This window comes from Phaenicophaeus curvirostris, chromosome 6, assembly GCF_032191515.1.
Source record: "Phaenicophaeus curvirostris isolate KB17595 chromosome 6, BPBGC_Pcur_1.0, whole genome shotgun sequence".
Classification (NCBI taxonomy): Eukaryota; Metazoa; Chordata; class Aves; order Cuculiformes; family Cuculidae; genus Phaenicophaeus; species Phaenicophaeus curvirostris.
The window spans coordinates 15825681-15843937 of record NC_091397.1 but is presented as its reverse complement, the minus strand read 5'-3'; the positions used below and the strand labels follow the sequence as shown (position 1 = coordinate 15843937).

The following is an 18257-nucleotide window of genomic DNA, read 5'->3' as shown; positions in this document are numbered from 1 at the left end:
TCAGACATAACATTTTTCTGGTAATGAAGGAAAAAGTGGAAAGCCAAGTCTCGTGCCAGACAAGACAAACAACAGTTAAAGTCAAGACTTCATTTTAAAAATTTACCTTAAAAGACATAATAGGATGAACAAAATAAGCATTAGTAGCTGGTGCATTTACATAAGAGTTATGTCAAAATTTGAAGGAAGTAGGACTATTTCCTTTAGTAGCTGTTTAATACCACACAAAAAAAAGCCTATAAGTAATTATGCCACGGTGCTTTTAAGATATCTTTTAATTCTCGACTTTTACCTGAGCTAGAATAGGCTACATTCGCTAATTTTAATATTATGATTCTGTTTTGCAAAAGCATACCGAATAGTAGGATGAATATTTTTAAAAATACATCCAAACCACCAAGCATAACTTCAATAAGTTAGAGATTTAAGATTATTTCAAGGGCCTTTTTTAAAAACGCTAAAGGCATGTACATAATCGTACTGTTAAAGACTATCTCAAAATCCCATAAATACTCAGCAACAGGTTATATGTCCTGCTTGCAGCAGAACTAAGCAACACAACAGAATTCTCACAGGAATCTCAAGTGAGTTGCATAGTTGCATCCTTTTCCCCCTACAACAACTAAAAATGTACAAATTGTCCTATGACTGAATTTCTTAATCCGTTTCTCTCTGCTTGCAGACAGTTTGTTGACACCTAGTTTCAGGGCAAAATGCATAAACACTCAGCCACACGTTTCTCTTCTCTTTCTTCCCCTTTTATTTTCCTTACACCAGCAAGAATTTCTTTCATTTTTAAGAACAGCTATTTCTGCAGTTCAGTATCCAGAGTAAGTAAGTGTACTTTTGTCACTTAATTTTTCTGTTTCGACATTAAAACAGATGTTAAAGTAAGATTGCACTTACCACTTTACTTCAACAAAATTAGGTACTGATCCAGCATTGCCCCCCACCCCAATGACAAAAGATAAAAAAAACCCATAGTATTTCTGAAATTTTATTAACAATTCTGAAGCTGCACTCCAGCCCAGATCCAATCATACCAAAAGCAACACTGAAAGCTGGTCCTCAGTGCTCAAATCAGAATTTAGCATAATACATAGTGAAGCAAAGTAGGAGTTTCTGGATAGACAGTAAGGAGGCACTAGGAAATTATGAACTGAGAGCGGGATAAGCATACAGAATTCCTGACACAACCTATGGACACAGTATTTCAAAACAGCCCTTCAAGCTACAGACCAAAACTTTCTCCAGATATCAATTGCAAAGAAGGAAATTATCAGTGTACCACCTTCCTACCCCATAACCTTCTCTTTATTTGTTTTAATAAATGTTCCAAAATATGCAACAGTTAAAAAGGATTCTGATCTACAGCCCATATAAATGCTGCATGGAGCATCATCACACTGTAAGTTTAGACAAAATACGCTAGGGCTTTACACCTTTACAAATCAAGAAAAGAAAAATAAAAGAGTTTAGAGCTAGATTTTAGCAAAGCACAACCCCCACCCTGCTATAGGAACAAGTGCTCTTAAACTTGAGAAGAGAATTAACTGAGGTCTCTCCTCATGAGAAAACAGTAGAGAATAATAATAAAAAAAAAAAAGTCTCTGAAGTTTTACTTCCCTCACTCTAAACATCCTCTCTTCTCAGGCAGTCACATGAAGGACATAACCCTCCAAGCTGGCAAAGGCAAAAGGAAAGAAAGCAACTAAAGTTGAAGGTTATAGTTTGTTACAGTGAAGGCTGCAGTGGACAACTGATTAGGACCCACCACGGACACAAGCACGGCTGAGCTCAGCAAGTGAATCAGAAACAAGCGAAAGCTCAGAAGGACAATGCTGTGTGACAGCTGAGCTACCAGCATGGCCACAATTCCTCTTCTCTGAGACTTAAGGCTTCAGCTTCCTGCCTAACGCCAGGCAGCCACAGAGCCCAGCTTTGAAAAGCATGCCTGGGAGGAAGCAATGGAGTCCTCCAGATTATCACGCGTGTGTGAACATTAAGGAGTAACACTGGTTATGGTATGAAAAGTACAGGGCCTTAGGGTAACATGAAGATGCCATCAGAAGCTAAGAGTGCAGCACCTGGAGGGACGATAAGGACAAAGTCACAGCCAAGACAAGTGGACTTATTTGGAGGATTAAGGATAATACTGATGAGAACATCTCGAGAATGTTTTGAAGGAGCTTGAAGTTGGTGGTTACACTGTGAGGTGCAAATCAAGATCAAAGTCCTATCAAGAAGCAGAATAGTGGCATGTGATTCTTTTTATATATATAAATAACTAAGGAGAATATCAGTTTATACACACATAAACACATTATCCTAAAGCACAATGCAATTACCCATGACAGCCATCTATTGGTTCTTAGAATTGGATGCAGATAAGCAGAATTGAATATGGATAGTGCCAAGTATATATAGTATATATATATAGTACATATAGATCATGGGCTTGGGGGAGCACCTTTATTAAAATTCAACAGAAAAAGCAGTCAAATCAAAGTCACTCAAGAACCTCATTATTAGTATTACAACACTTCACCAAAGGATAAAACTTCGTCTAAATACTAAACCAACAAACAATGGTTATGAGCTACACAGTATAAAGTTCCTGTTGTAGCATGAATCACTTCTAAAAAATATCCTGGCAATCTACCAAGCCAATCTAGAAAAGAATGTGTACACAACACTATTAGAAACATTAAACAGCCACTTGAGCGTCCAGAATGTTTAAGAGTATTTTTTTATCAGACATTATAGTTTATTACAATATTTCTTTACATTAGCACACTTGTTGCAGAAGTCCCACCACATCAGCAACACTAAGGCAGCAAAGTATGTCCTCCAGTCCCTCAGATCTGCAGACTTTGCACTAGACTATTTACGACTATTCAAGCTGCAATAAAGGAGTTTGTATGGGCTATTGACATTCTCCATGACTACACCACATAAGCCAGCACCACTCCATCTCAGTGCTATACTGGTAATAAATACTTACAGAGCCAGGTGGTGACCAGAGCAGCAAGTGATTCAACTGAAAGACAATCCATTAGAGCAGGAGAATGATGGCAACTGCATAGGCTAGATACCACCTGAAAACATACATAAAACTCTACTCCTCAGCATTGTGTTTAAACAGAACACAGGGAAGTCACTTAATTTAACTAGATGATATGAAGATCGTACCAAAGCCCCAGACAATTTAAACAAGGAACAATTAAACCTATGTTAACTAAATTCAAAGTGCAACATGTAATTCCAGATTTAAGACAGGAGCCAGTAAGTTCGAATCCTGAATTTGACTCCAAACAGAAGTTGAAGCCAGATAATGTAACATTAAAACCCAACATAAACAACGAGCTCAGTCCATTCAGACAGCTCCTCAATTTTTAGCTTTCATATATAAAACTAGTTTATAAGACAGAGAACTGTAATTAATTGAAACATCAATTCTAAACCCATGCCGGCCTTCAGAACATCATTGTAGACAAACTCTCAGTCTCTGTCAAAAGAGTTTACAAAAAAAGACTGGACAAGCAGATAAAAACTGCTGAAAGCATGAGGAGAAAAATGAACTCAAGAGCAGGGTTGCTTAACTTATCAACAATCTCTCAGCCATTTCAGCACCAATGCCAACTCAAAAATCAGAAATTCTCTGTGTACAGTACTAAATGTGCACCCACTAGCATGTAAGGCTTTTGCAAAGCCTTCACACAGGAAATATTCCATGTCTCTGCTCATACTTTTCACCTCTTGTGTGCTCTTTTCAGCACTATTACCTCCTTTTTAAGATGAGAAAGGCCAGCAATTGCACACTATTTAAAACACAGAAATACCATGGAATTGGTGTTCTACATTTTCGTGGTGCTCCATTTCCTCCAGTTGTTCAATCGCTTCTCTGTCATTAACCTAGTACTTCCATAAAACAATCTACTAAAAAGTTACTCCTTCCTAAGAGCTAACTCAAAAGCCATATTAAGACAGACTAAACTCAAAATCGAGTTAAATGTAATCTATATTGCCCAATTACTCACCATCACAACATCCTTGAAAATCTTCAATTCTTATTGTCCTGAAAGTTTGTCAAAAATACTGTTCAATAGCATTAGAACAAACCACACATAAGGGCAAACCCCATTTCTCTCTGTCGTTTTTAAACCAAACGTATCTAGCAAGGCACATCAGAGAAATATCAGCTGTTCGGGCACTAGATACGCATAGATTTTACTTTCCTTTTTTTAAGCACAAATGACTACTATTCCAGAGAGAGCTGCCTGAAAAAAAGAAGTGTTCTGCATTTTATTCCACCCAGTCATACGTTCCCTACCATTTTGTCACACTCCTGTGAAATAAACGACACTTTCCTTAGAATTCTACAAAATTACAGCATGTGTATTCCATAGACAAGCACTGCAAGACTAAATAACCGCTTAGATAGTACCTAGGTAAAGACACAGCAAATGCAATTCTTTATATTCAGGGTTATGCACAAGAACAAGATATGATCAAATACTCTCAAAGGGGTTTTTGTTTATTACAAAGCAATTTGAGATTGTGCTATGTCTGGAGGTTCCTGACTTAATTCCAACAGAAGCACTGCCAATGAAGAACAAGCAAATCCCCGGTATCTCCAGCTGCTTTCAGTTTAGGCAGCCGTCAGACAAAACACCTATTCCTTTTCCTTTGGCTGCTTTTCTGTTTAAGCATCTACTCCACCATCCTTGGGGATGCCGTCACCCCTGCCGAAGCTAATATTTTGCAGTACTTCAAAGGAAAAGACAGGTGAGACGGCAGGCATCAAAACTCACGTTTCACACCAGAAATTACACTTTTCTAGATGCAAAACACAAAACCTAATTCCATATTATGATTGTTATTCCTTAAGCACTGCAGCCTGAGCTCCACTGGAGCTAGTAACTAGTTCTACTAGGATCAAAGGCATAGGTTTATGAACACAAGTTGATGCCTTGGAAATTCCACTTTATCATTTTCTGCTTAAAATCAAGATAAATAGTGGAAAGCCACAAGATTGTGTTGGCACTCGCAGAATTTTAACACTGCTCTAGATCTGTGTTTCAGTTCTAAAAGCAGAGCACCAAACTGCATCAGCGTTCGAACAAGTCAGTGAACTAAAACCAACTTGTCTCCCAGGTTACGATTTTTTCTCAATTGCCTCATATGGACAATACTTGGGTTTTGTATTTTTTTTTAAAGAATGTCAATCTGATTTGCAGCAGGGAAGTTCAAAGGGTGACAGGGGCTGTAGGCAGTGTTAGTAGGACACAGTGCCTTCTCATTATAGGGCACCTAAATCCAGAATTACTCATTCTGACTGTTAGAGGGATTGCTATCAGCTGACTTGCACACTTGTTATATATTAAAAATACTGAGACAGAGTTGATCATAAACAGCACCAATGTAAAGCACAGCTATCCAATCTGTTGTCACTTGGCAAGAGGAAAAAATAAAAGCCAGGGAAAGCATTCAGTAAAGGTTCTGGAGAGACAACATTCAGTTATTGATGTAACTTAAGAATTCTTTCAAGCTGTGTACAGAGTTCTAGCAGCAGTTACTGGAATTACAAAAAAAAATAAAAACAAAAAAAAACAAAAAACAAAACTTTACAAAACACCCTAAATTATAAAGCTTTTAGTTCCTTGTCGTCTTAAGTTACTCTTCGCTTCTTTATAATGGGCATATGCCAGCATTTAACTTCATTAGAATCACAAATGCAGATTTTACAGAGTTAAGAGATTAAAAAGATCATACTTAAAACATACCTCAAAATATTACATTATACATGCCACTATGAATCTGCAAACATGCTCAGTTTCATTAAGAAAAAACTCCTGCATATACTGTGCTTCCTTCACACTGTCAAATTATTTATTCCCTGTGGAATTTAATTAAATACAAAATAACATGAAATGTCTTATAACAGAAGCAAGTTAACTCTGAGCCCTATAAAACCAGCAACAGCCCTTTACTTTAGGGGTTTAATGTTTGACCAATGAGGCAGTCTAACACTAAAGATTTGCCATCAGTCCTTCAACTAAGTGACAAAGCCAAGAACTCCAGAAGACACACTCTCATCTTCTACAGAAACACAAAAAAATGTGTTTTCTGAATTAAAAAAAGGTTACAGCAATCCCACAGAAACTGCAGAGGGAAGACAGAAAGACCACTTTGCAAAATCTTTACTACTCAGAATTAATCAAAGCAAAACAGTCGTCCTAGTGATAATCCCCTTTGGTGCTTCACAGTTTATGCAATAGTCAATTACTAAAGAGGATGAAAGAGAGAACAATCTTTGCAAATAGGTCACTGTCTATATTTATAATGATTAAAAACAGCATGCTACTAAAAGTAACTTTTAATAAGCATAAGAAGTAACATTAACATGGTGCATGTATTTACTCTTAAATACACCCTATGTCTTCTGTGACAGAAGAGGAGGTAATACAGGAACAAAGTTATTTCACACAAGTTACACATTAGCATTGCTGAAAGCAGATTTTAATTTCTATCTGTAATGATTTTATTTCAAAGTTACCATCCTCAAAGATAACACCTAATATTCTTTACATTATCTCTGAATTTACCCAACTCTTCCCCTGTCTGCACACCTTCTCTCTTAAAAGTTGCTAATAGATTTTACCTGCAAACACCATCCAAAACTTCTTTCTAAGATCATTTTCAATGTCTTCCACTTTTGCTTCAACTTTTCTATCCTGTTCAGGCATGCCTAAACATGTAATTTTTTTCTTCAGAATAATTACTCTGGGCTTTCTTGCACACCCCTGGGACATCCAATCTGCTTCTTTCATGTACCATCCACCTTCTGCTACAGAATTCTCCTCTTTCCTTTTTCCCCGGTCCCTGGCATTTTCTGCCCTTCCCGTGGGATCAGGACATTGCACCTGATACCATTTTCCTAAAATTTTACCGAATTTCGTCAATTCTCATGGCTTCAAGCACCACAGACATGCTTGAAGCCATGTGATTCTTATGCCCAGCTGTGCACTCCAGAACTATATCATTCAGTTTCAATTCTGTAATACCTACAGTTAACATCTCCACCAGAGATCTGAAACTGGTTAAATCGAAGCTTGCTTCCTCTCATGCTCTGCTTCCTCTCATTACCCTCCAGCCATCCGACAGGTCAAGCCAATAAGCTAACATCCGACTCTTACAATGCCTTATGCACCAGAGTTATACCCAACTATTGGAATTCCGTCCCATACGATGTCAAGAATCTTCATTACCCAGTCCTGATCTTCCTCCTGACCAGATAATTTGCTTACGCCTTCATTAGCAAATTCTTCTGCTCACACTACCACCTCTCCATCCTCCTCTTCATACAGAGTTTCAGCTGCTACAAAATCCTTCCTTTATGCACTACTTTGGGGACGCTGGATCTTCCAGTATTTCCACAGGCAGCAAACCCATGAGCTAGAGACTCTGGAGCTGCGAAACCTGCACTTCATTACTGGAAAGCAGAAGGAGAATAATCTTCAGAGAGTAATGTAACTGCCTCTTAGAAGAATCTAATAATAGGAGCATTCCTTTGCATCCTGTACACTTGTATTCAGGATCACAGAATCACAGAATGGTTTGGGTTGGAAGAGACCTTCAAGATCACCTAGTTTCCCACACTCCGCCATGGGGGACAGGGGTGACACCTTCTGCTAGACCAGGCTGCTCAGGCCCCATCCAACTCAGCCTTTCAAGATACTGAAAACACACTCAAGTTAGGCTAGACCTGTATATTATCCCCTCAGTCCCTCTCCCAAAATCACCTATACAAAGGTATTAAGGTCATTCTCAGTTCTAATCTTACAAATTTAGGAAAAAGCACCTGTAGCTTAGTTTATTTTAATGCAGACTGAATAAAACTGAACACCACAGCAGGCAGGGAAGGGAGAACCAAAGTCCATCTTGTGAAGTAAAATCCTGTTTGTGCATGAAAGCTGGGAACTTGATGTTCTCACTAGAGACTAAGAGCAATAAAAACAGCTTTTGGAGCCATTAATTTCTGCACAGCTGATTTCTACTAAACAATGCTCATTATTGACAGAATTCTAAAAAAATGCAGGCTGTTCCAGTGAGAAGGCTGGCACTCTGAATATCTAGACTGTGCTAACAGTGACATCAGTGCCACTACTGCTTTAATCCCTATGGCTACTAAATGTCAAATATTTTCATTGTATCTAAAGAGCTTGTGATTGCACACAATGAGATTAAGCTACTTCACAGCTTTAAAATAGGGCAACTGCAAGGCGCAGTGAACATCCTCACCCTTGTCTCCCAAGCCTGCGATAATGACAAGTGCTTCAGTAACATCAGCCAGCAACTGCTGTGCTTTTTCCACAGCTGAAATGTAGCACTTTTAGGATTTGTAATTTTTAAGCACTGAAAATTCCCATCTTCAGATCTTCCATAACCCAGTAAAGTCTACAAATCCATGCATAGCTGCTCCATTCAAATCCTAACTTATAAATAGGTTGTAGCATTGCGTCAAGTACATTTTGGGGGGCAGGAGGAGGGGAGAAAAGTTAAAAGATTGTGACTGTTGATGCAGTGGCACTTAAAGCCCAATGGAAACTGAGCAGCAGGCCATGTATTTCTTACTGTTTGACAACACACACCCAGGTAATATTAATTTAATCTACTTTAGAAAAGGACATGCATCAAACCATAGTCAACATTAGTAGAAGGAACTGTCTTAACATACAATATAAACTTCAGTGTGGTAAACTATTTAAAGTAGGATATACTTTCTAAACATTCTTTAGTAGCTTCATAATTTTTTTGAAAAAGACATTATTGTGGCAGTGGATGGGTACTATCGAATAATTACTTTTCCTTCCAAGTTCTAAAGTGGCTCATACCTACAACAGTGACCTAGGACACTACTGTAAAGAAAAGGCAAGGAAAGTGATCAACCTTCACATTGCACAGGCAAGAAATTACTAAAAAAAGATGTTAAATTCAGTAATTCTATTTAGCCCTTATTATTTGCAAAGGGGGGTAATTAAAATAAAATTGTCATAAATGATACAATTATTAGAAGCATGAAGTCTCAAATTGGAGAGATATGGATTTGAAAGGTGGACTCTTCAGTGGAAGAGGAATTGGTTGGATGGTCACATCCAGAGGGCAGCAGTCAATGGCTCAGTGTCCCAGCAGAGATCGGTGACAAGTGGTACCTCTCATGGGACCATATTGGGACACGTACTGTTTAATCGACGACAGACAGTGGGTTCAAGTGCACTCTCAGCAAGTTTGCAGACAAGACCAAGCTGAGTGGTGCACCCCTTTCTACCCAAACTATTCTAAGATTCCATGATAAATCCCATAACTAGGGAAACTAAATTTCAAGAATGAAGCGAAGAGTAGAGCAGGATATTGGAAGAACTACTGATTTGGAGTATTTCAATAAATACATATATATGAATGAGCTCGTACAGTTCAAGATCACATAAATCACCCAATCACGGCCAATGAGCGTGTGTGGGAAGATCTTCAATTACGCAGCTTTGTCTTAACTGTCTTTTTATTAGCAAAGCACTGATTCACAGCTCTTCATGGCAAGATATTTATTTCTAAAGTTAGCATCAACTTCTGTCTGAATACCACACCTGACTGAGTTCCTTTAGTACTATGAATACAGGCTGGCAAGTGGGATTCATTATAGTGATCAGCTTGTACCCAAGCAACAACAGTTTCACATTACAGAGTAAGAAAGTTCAAGAGTAGGGAGCTTTTAACCTTTAGTTTTTTAAAACAATTTAACATTTCCCTACAGAAAGATGAGGTAGTGAGGGACACATACATAACTATGTGTACATACACATAATCACTGATTCAAGAACAAACCAGACTAATTAACTTGGCTACCAGCATCAGAATTGATCTGATTATCTAAGTCAGAGTGCTAATCTTTTGTTGGGGGCAGGGGATGCCTGATAAAAAAAATAAATTAAAAACTGAGAAAAAGCACTTCACTAAGAAAAAAAAAAAAAGCCATCAATGCTCAGTTTTAGCCTGAAGTGGGAGTATATCATTCCTGAGATTCTTCCATACTAATTAAAAAACTCACATGTTCTGAGTTTTAATCCAGAGTAAAGCTGTGAGAAGCAGAATTGGCAAGGCTGACTCATTACAAGAGCATGCAAATAAAATAATCAAGTCAGAAATTAAACTCCATATAAATCTTAAGTGGACCCTTTTAAAACTATTAATATATCCATTTACAGCTCTTATACTAGCTATAAACATCATTAAAAAAAGCTGACAGTAACTAGCACTATTATTTCAACCAGCCAAGAAGCAAGGAGTAACTGCAGTGGCTTCCTTCTGCTGAAAGGAAATATAAACCAAATTCAGTGTCATTTCAAAATAACCTCAATAATGAAGGAACAAAAGCATTTCTATGATATTCAAGCACAGAATAACATAAATGGAATTAATCCCCAAAGCAAAGTATTTCTGCAAGGAAGAGAGCTATAGGTTCATGCTGAGACAAAACATTTTTATTTCAATTAACTGAATTTATAAGGAATAAAACTCAAGAGTTACAAGCAATTACAGCAATAATGAAATTAAATGAAAAAATCACACACAAATCTACAGGGACCAACTTTTTAGCTTACCTGCACTTGTTCTGTGGAGCTACTACTGAGCTCATCTCCAGACTCTGAATCTTGGTGAATTTTTTCTGAGCCTTCTCCAGCTGAATCACAAGACTGTTCATGCAAAAAGCTGGTCTTCTCTATTTCCAAGAATTCTGGGCATGGAAAATGACCCATGGAGATGGTTCTAAACTGATTGGAAACCTTGGGAGATTGCAATTCATTGTTAAGTTTTCCATTGTTTTGGGTAAGGTCCAGACTCAAACCAAGAGTTTGACCAGGGCTATTGTTCAGTCCCAAATTTTGATTGGCATCTCGAACTAAGCAAGACACTTGAACTGGAGAAGATTTTCCAAAACTAGAAAGCTCTGGTGATTTATTCACATTTTCAGTTGATCTCTGTAATCCATGTGTCAACTTTAAAGCGTTATTTGGTAGCACGCTCGCTTGCTTAAGAGGTGGCATCAGCGCTTTTCGTGGTATTTCCTTCACATACTGTGCTGGCACATAAAAGGGTTTGGAATGTTCATCTCTCTTGACTTGCCACCAATCATCGTTAGTCTTCTTCACCAAGATGTATTTCTCTCCTTGCTTAATCACAATTTTCTTATCCTTGGCCTCATACTCATAGTCATACTCCACTTCAATGTACAACTGTCCTGGAAGGATCTTCCCACCTTTATCAGCCATTTCTACTTGAAAAGTTTTCACCTTTTCAGGCCAAAGGGAAGCCACATTCTGTTCCAGAAGTGTTATCTTCCTGTTAATAATCAGACCTATAAGAAAAAAAACCAAAAACATATATATATATGCAGTAAAGTATTTGTCTAAGAGCACTTCAGAGGAAAATAATTTTGAAAATAACCATGCCTATTCAATTTACATCAACCTCAGACTAAGAAATCAGTGGAAGAAGACAAGATGTTCTGATACCATTCTCAGTGATAAATCAGAAAGCCAGCAGACTAACTTAGTCACCAATTTAACTCTCCTATTCACACTAGCCTCCTGCTATCGAGTTGCTCATTAAGCCTGTTGCTTCTATTTACTAAATAAATTTGATCACCAGGGTCTCGGTGAGGGGAACAGTCCGAGTCAACCTCCTGCTTACATACAGGCTTCATGGCTTCATGGAACTATGTTACTACAGTAGTTTTAAGCAGAATATTCAAAAGAGGAAGATTATTATTCACTTTTTTTGATTCCTTTTTCAGTTCAATAATTCCTTCAGAGCACTCAAAATTCTTTACAGAATCCCTTAAATTTTCCTCCAGGGCTATGCTCCTGTCATCAGGTTCAGCACTGGCTGGCAATCCGTGACCCACGTGCGCTGCACTCTACACAGCCTGCTAACCTCCACCTAACTGGAGAAGACAACGGCTTGGGAGCTACGCAACATGCAGTGGCTGAGGCTGCAGATCATCCTGCATCTAGCTGTTGTCTACAAAACATACAGTATAACCACTTTTTTATTCATTTATTTAAACTGCTGGTATAACTGCAACATAGAATTTCATATATAAACATGGCAGTATTAAATAAAAGCACTTAATGCTTAAGATACTTCTGTTTCAGTGGTTTAAATTTACTTTGCTTTTAAGAGAGCTTTTTGTAGCAATTACCTCAAAGAAAACCTGATCTAAACAAAAGTCTAAGGGCTCAACCAGAAAACAAACAAAAAATCCAACATTAAACAGGATTACAAGCAAAAACTAAAAATGGGTAACAAATGAAAGGATAATAAATGAAAATTCAGTAAAGAATTTTAGCACCTTATAATCCAGACAACCATCACCGTATCTGCACTCACAAACTAAAAGTTCTCTCTACTTAATGATGCAGCACCAGCGTCACAATTCACCAGTAGATAAGCATCAGTCTTGCCAACTTACACTGAATGCAACATTGTGAACTAATGTGAAAGATACAATTTCCTAATCTTGAAAATCAAAGCTGGGAAGTAAAAGGGAAGATCTCTACATTCTCTAGAAAGTAGGAAAATTCAAGTAAAATGCTGCCACATTTAATCTTCTAAAGATTAACAAGTAAATCTTTTTTTTAAATGCATACTTCATTAATGAGAAAAATTATGTAGAAACTTGCAGCTCTGCAAGTTAAGACTTTGCATGAGATTTGTAGCATTTACAGAGTGGAACTAATGCAATTCCATGCAGGCACACACACGCAGAGTGAACTCAGCTAGCCTAAACCGGGCTAAGGACATAAACAACAACCACCGAGGACTTCCGCGGAGAGCTGAAGCAGAAACCCTAACAGTTCTTCAATTTTTCTTTCACCATTTCTGCTATTTGGTCTAAGCCTTGGAAACAAAAAAAAAAAAACCACCAAAAAAAACCCCAAAAACAAAAACCAACCCCAAACACTAAATTTCCCACATAATTCAATAGAAAAAGACAGAAATGCCCATCTTTAAATTGTGTCTCTCTCCCACAGTCCATCTTCTTTTACTTCCAGGAAACACTTCCTATAGGTAACTTGAAAGCTACCATCCTGTACAAGACTCCAAATGGAATCACGAGGTCAGAATTACAAATATATTAAGGATTTGGCAGAAGGAACGATGGTACCACATTCAAGAAAGCTGACAGCAAAGACACAAAGCAGTAGAAAGGAATGCTAGAAGCCTCATATTTACTCTCTCTATCATAACATGGTACACTGAAATTCACAGCATTATAATCTATTTACAGGCTTCATACAAAACAACTTGTTTACTTGCTGTTCTACATAAACAGATACTTTTAAGAGTAGCTCTGCAGCTATTTAGCAACTATAGCAGAAGGTAAACATGCACAAATTGTAGTTATTCCCAGATTTGGAAGGTCTGCCATTCAAATGTTTATTTTTACCTTGTTAATTAATCTGACTCCTTTGAAAACTTCTTCAAAGCTGCTACCAACCCCTTTCACAGCTTCAAGGTCATATAACAGAAAAACCCAAGTGTTCAACTTACAGTCTACCTCTCAGGGCTGCTACCTTGGAAGTTGAAATGTAGTAAGCAAACCCATTCATGCTGGTTTTCCTTCTTCCATAACGAAACCAAAAAGAAAACATAAGCCTACAGTTTCCCACCAAGTGCTTACAACCTCGGATTTTCACTTCTCTGCTGCCAATTCAATATAACTGTTTATTGAGAATGCATGCTTAATTTGTTTTCAATACAGATAGGTTCAATAAGCATTTTATGCTTAAAAAAATAACAGAATTTTGAGAAATACAAGCCAAATAAAATACAGCAGCTAAAAAATAGCTCTATCCACTTTTGAAGTCAGTTTTGCAGCCTCATCCCTTTCCAAAAAAAAAATTTTTAAAAAGAGAAGAAAACCAGCACGCTTTTTTGTCCTTTCACCCAAGCTGCAAAATTATCAACTCAACAGCAAACATTTGGTATTGAGCATGCAATCAAAAAGAGACAGGCTGTGTTCTGTCTTTGGCCAGAACAGTTTTAGAAGCAGATCACATCATCAGGATCAAGCAAGACTAATTCTCCACGTCAACAGCGAGAAGCAAGTGGTACCTATAGTATAGGTGAGAAATCTTTCGCAATAAGTTTAGCAAATGCCAACTTTAACCCTATAGGCCTGCCAACCACCACCATGGCCCAGATTTCACAGTTCCAAATGCATTAAGCTTTATTTTATTGATTTTTTTTTTAATGCAGTTGCTGTGCCACAGTCGGTAAACTGCCTGTACCCCACACCCAGCCCAGGGGACAGCTAACTGTAATGCCCCTTCGTGGGTCCATGTATCTGTCCCATACAGCTTGGGTTAAGGAGCCATGGAAGCCCTGGCCAGACCTCTACTGTAAGGGGCTCAGAATAATTCAGATGTAAATATTGGCATTTGGAGAACTGACTAGCAAACAACCAAAGCACTACAGCAGGTCAAACCTTGTACTTCCTCACGTTCTTCTTCCTTTACCATTACTTTTTACCACTGCATGGCACTCACTTCGGTGAAGTAGGTTAAAGAACCCTAATTACAGGATGATAAGCATGCAAAATTATTTACTTCCACAGAGAACATCTGTAAGCTTTAATACCTTAAATAAAGCCTGAATACCCGATTAAAGGATTAATAACAATGAATGGCTTCACTGACAACAAAGACCTAAGAAATCTTGGTCAGGAACACATAAAATGAGTCTCGGGCCACATTTTTCCTTTGCTAAAGTAAAACCTGAATGCAGCAGGGTAACTAATTTAAGGTGGGCCACATCCCCACGCAGAAACACATTCCACAGCGCGTTCCTGTTGCTCTAATAGGGAGGGCACCGGTGATCACAGCCACAGCCCTGGGTGCCCGGCGAAGCCCAGCACCCTGCTGCGCTGAGACTGCCAGCGCCGAGCGCATCCTTCGCTCCATCCTCACGCGCAAATCCCCTCGGGCTCCCATTTCCGACGGGAACCGTTCCCACCTCTTACTCAGCGCTGGCTGAGTCAGGCTGGCACCCTGGGTGTTGCAGAGGTCAGCTCCTCCCCGCCCCGCTCCCCGCCCCGGGCGGCAGCGCCTGCTCCTTCCCGGAGCCGAGCCCGCCGCCCCCACCGGCCGGGGGAGCAGCTCCACACCGGGCTGCAACCCCAGCATCCCAGCGTTTCGGACACCTCACGGCATCGATCCCGAAGAACATGTAAACAGTCTTGAGGGAAGCGTGGTCCCAAACCACACGCAAAGCGTAGACGAGTATAATCACACACGATGCGCATATAGTATCATGATATGGGTTGGGTTGGAAGGGAGCTTAAAGATCATCCAGTTCCAACCCCCCTGCCGTGAGGAAAGGCACCTTCCACTGGATCAGGCTGCTCAAACCTCATCCAACCCGGCCTTGAACACCTCCTGGAACGGAGCATTCACGACTTCTCTGGGCAATCTGTTTCAGCGCCTCACCACCCTCACAGTAAAAAATTCCTTCCCTGTGTCTAATTTAAATCTCCCCTCTTTCAGCTTAAAATCGTTCTCCTCCTTGTCCTATCACTGCACTCTAATAAAGAGCCCCTCCCCACCTTTCCCCTAGGCCCCTTTAAGTACTGGAGGCTGCTGTAATATCTTCCCTGAGCGTTCTATTCCCTAGGCTAAATAAGTCGAACTCTCTCAGCCTGTCTTCACATGAGAGGTGCTCCAGCCCTCCGATCAGCTTCATGGCCTCCTCTAGACTCATTCTAACAGATCCTTGTCCTTCCTGTGCTGAGGACTCCAGAACTGAACACGGGGCTCCAGGTGAGGAGTACTTTCCTTCTCCTACTCAAAATGCTGCTGGCTATATGATCATATAGCATATTAGATATGATCACCTCTAACTTCAGCATTATCCCAGGACTAAAGAAAAACTAAACAAAACAAACAAACAAACAAAAAACCTACACAACAATCAGGAGGTACATTTCATAGCTCTCGAAATTTACCAGCACACACTATTTTCTTCTGATCCTCTAGAACCAAGTAACTGAGACTTGTGAAAGACTAAAAAAGACTTCTTGCTATTTCTTTTATTTTCCTCTTGGAAAAAAACCTTGTTCACTTCGACTATGGAATTTATACCTACTTATAAAACAAACAGATGATAAGTTATTAAAAATGCCACTAAGGATATCAACCAATCGCCTTAAAATTCTTTGTGTGACCTTGTTCACGGTGTCCTACAAAGCAGCAGCAGCAGACTTGTGTAATCTTTTTCCATTTTCAGCACCATACTTCACCTGCTACTGAAGTGAACCCTTCCACAGTGCCAATTCAGAAATAAAGTCAATTACTGAAGCTAAATTAGGATAAATTCTTATCAGTTCAGGCCAGATGAGATACCCTGGCTACAGCTCACTAGATTCTATAATTCTGCTTCTCCCTGGGCAGCTTTCTTAGGAGATCAAGCCCTACTGCAAGACCACTGTTTGGGAGACCGGTCCCACAATAATCTTGTCAGACTTCAGCCAGACTCACACCTTTCTTCCCAAGGGGCACCAATCTTTTATCCAGCACAACTAACTCCTCGGCTGCATGGAAACCATGCAGGCAATCGGCCCTCACCACTGCCTGTAAAAGCCACCATCTGCAGAGCGTGCATCTAGAGTGTGCAAGAGTTGTACAAAAATAGATGCAAAGATGCAAATGCAGACAACAAATTAAGACGAAACACAGGGAACTCCGAAGGTTTATGAAAACAAGCTTAATTCTTACTGTTTCTTCAGAGATCACTAGCACAGGTTAGAAATGGAGCTCTCCTCCCAAGTGAACCGGCTTCCCAGAGCTCACACTTCCTTAAAAATTAAAGGCATAATAAGTAACCATTCCATAACCGCCCGTGACTCAGAGCACCGAACAGGCGATGCATTCTAAACAGCTGTCAGGACGCCTCTCCCAGCCGCGCTGCAGCACCCGAACCTTCACCGGGACCCTCGCTCCCACCCGCGGGATTTTGTTGATACGGGACGCTCGCGAGCGGCGGGGAGGGGCGGCACCGACCCATTCGAGGGCAGGCTGAGAGTCGGGGTTGTTCAGCCTGGAGAAGAGAAAGCTCAGAGGAGATCTTATAGCGACCTTCCAGTACCTGAAAGGGGCTACAAAAAAGCTGGGGAGAGACTGTTTACAAAGGCTTGGAGTGATAGGACATGGGGCAATGGCTATAAACTGGAGAGGGGCGGATTTAGATTAGACATAAGGATGAATTTCTTCACCATAAGAGCAGTGAGGCGCCGGCACAGGTTGCCCAGGGAAGCTGTGGCTGCCCCATCCCTGGAAGTGCTCAAGGCCAGGCTGGATGGGGCCTTGGGTAACCTGGTCCAGAGGGGTGTCCCTGCCCATGGCAGGGGGGTGGGACTGGATGATCTTTAAGGTCCCTTCCGACCCAAACTATTCCACGATTCCACGATTCTGTGAGCCCCGCGGCCGGCCGGCACCGCCCCTCCCGGCCGAGCCCCCGGAGCAGCCGCGCCCCGCTGGGCACGAGGGGGTCGAACCCCCGCCCCGCCGCCTCCCTTTGTCCCAGGTGAGCGGCGCTGACACCGAGCGGCGCCGCACAACCCCCCACTCCCTCCCGGGGGCCGAGGCCGCCGCCCGGGGGCCGTGCGGGAGGCGATCCCCGACCCCGGCCCCGCTCCCGGCCGCCGCTCACCTGCCGGGCCGCTCCTCGCTCCGCCGCCGGCGCCGCCGCGGGACCCCGCCCCGCCCGCGCGTCACGTGACGGGGGCGGTGCGCGCCCCGCTTCCCGCCGCGCCGGGCCCGCCCCGCGCCCCGCCCGCTGCGGGAGGTCCGGGACCGGGGGCGATGGGAGCGGGGTGAGGGGGTCGGGCCCTGCGGGAGGCCCGAGCTGCGCCCCTTCCTCGCTGCGGGGAGGCGTCTGCGTGTTTAATCACCAGGTTGGAAAAGATCTCTTGGATCGTCAAGTCCAACTATTCCCATCGGCCACTAAACCGTATCCCTGAGCACCTCGTCCACCCGTCTTTTAAACACCTCCAGGGAAGGTGACTCAACCACCTCCCTGGGCAGCCTGTGCCAGTGACCAATGACCCTTTCTGTGAAAAATTTTTTCCTAATGTCCAGCCTGAACCTCCCCTGGCGGAGCTTGAGGCCATTCCCTCTTGTCCTGTCCCCTGTCACTTG

General features: G+C 41.2%; 1 protein-coding gene across 11 annotated transcripts in view; it reads right to left on the bottom strand.

The window, feature by feature from the left end:
• ARHGAP12 (Rho GTPase activating protein 12) overlaps positions 1–17803 on the bottom strand; it is a 73893-nt gene extending 56090 nt beyond the window's left edge. For 6 of the 11 annotated variants that reach the window (XM_069859378.1, XM_069859379.1, XM_069859381.1 and 3 more), the window contains exons 1-2: positions 13615–13686; positions 10662–11416 (exon numbers count right to left, since the gene is read on the bottom strand). In XM_069859378.1, the coding sequence (XP_069715479.1) occupies positions 10662–11330 (669 nt within the window). In that variant the 5' untranslated portion in view covers positions 11331–11416; positions 13615–13686. Of the gene's footprint in view, positions 1–10661; positions 11417–13614; positions 13701–17769 lie in introns of those variants that run through there. The other 5 variants (XM_069859385.1, XM_069859387.1, XM_069859386.1 and 2 more) reach the window with 3 other exon arrangements.
• Between the last annotated feature and the right edge of the window lie 454 nt (positions 17804–18257).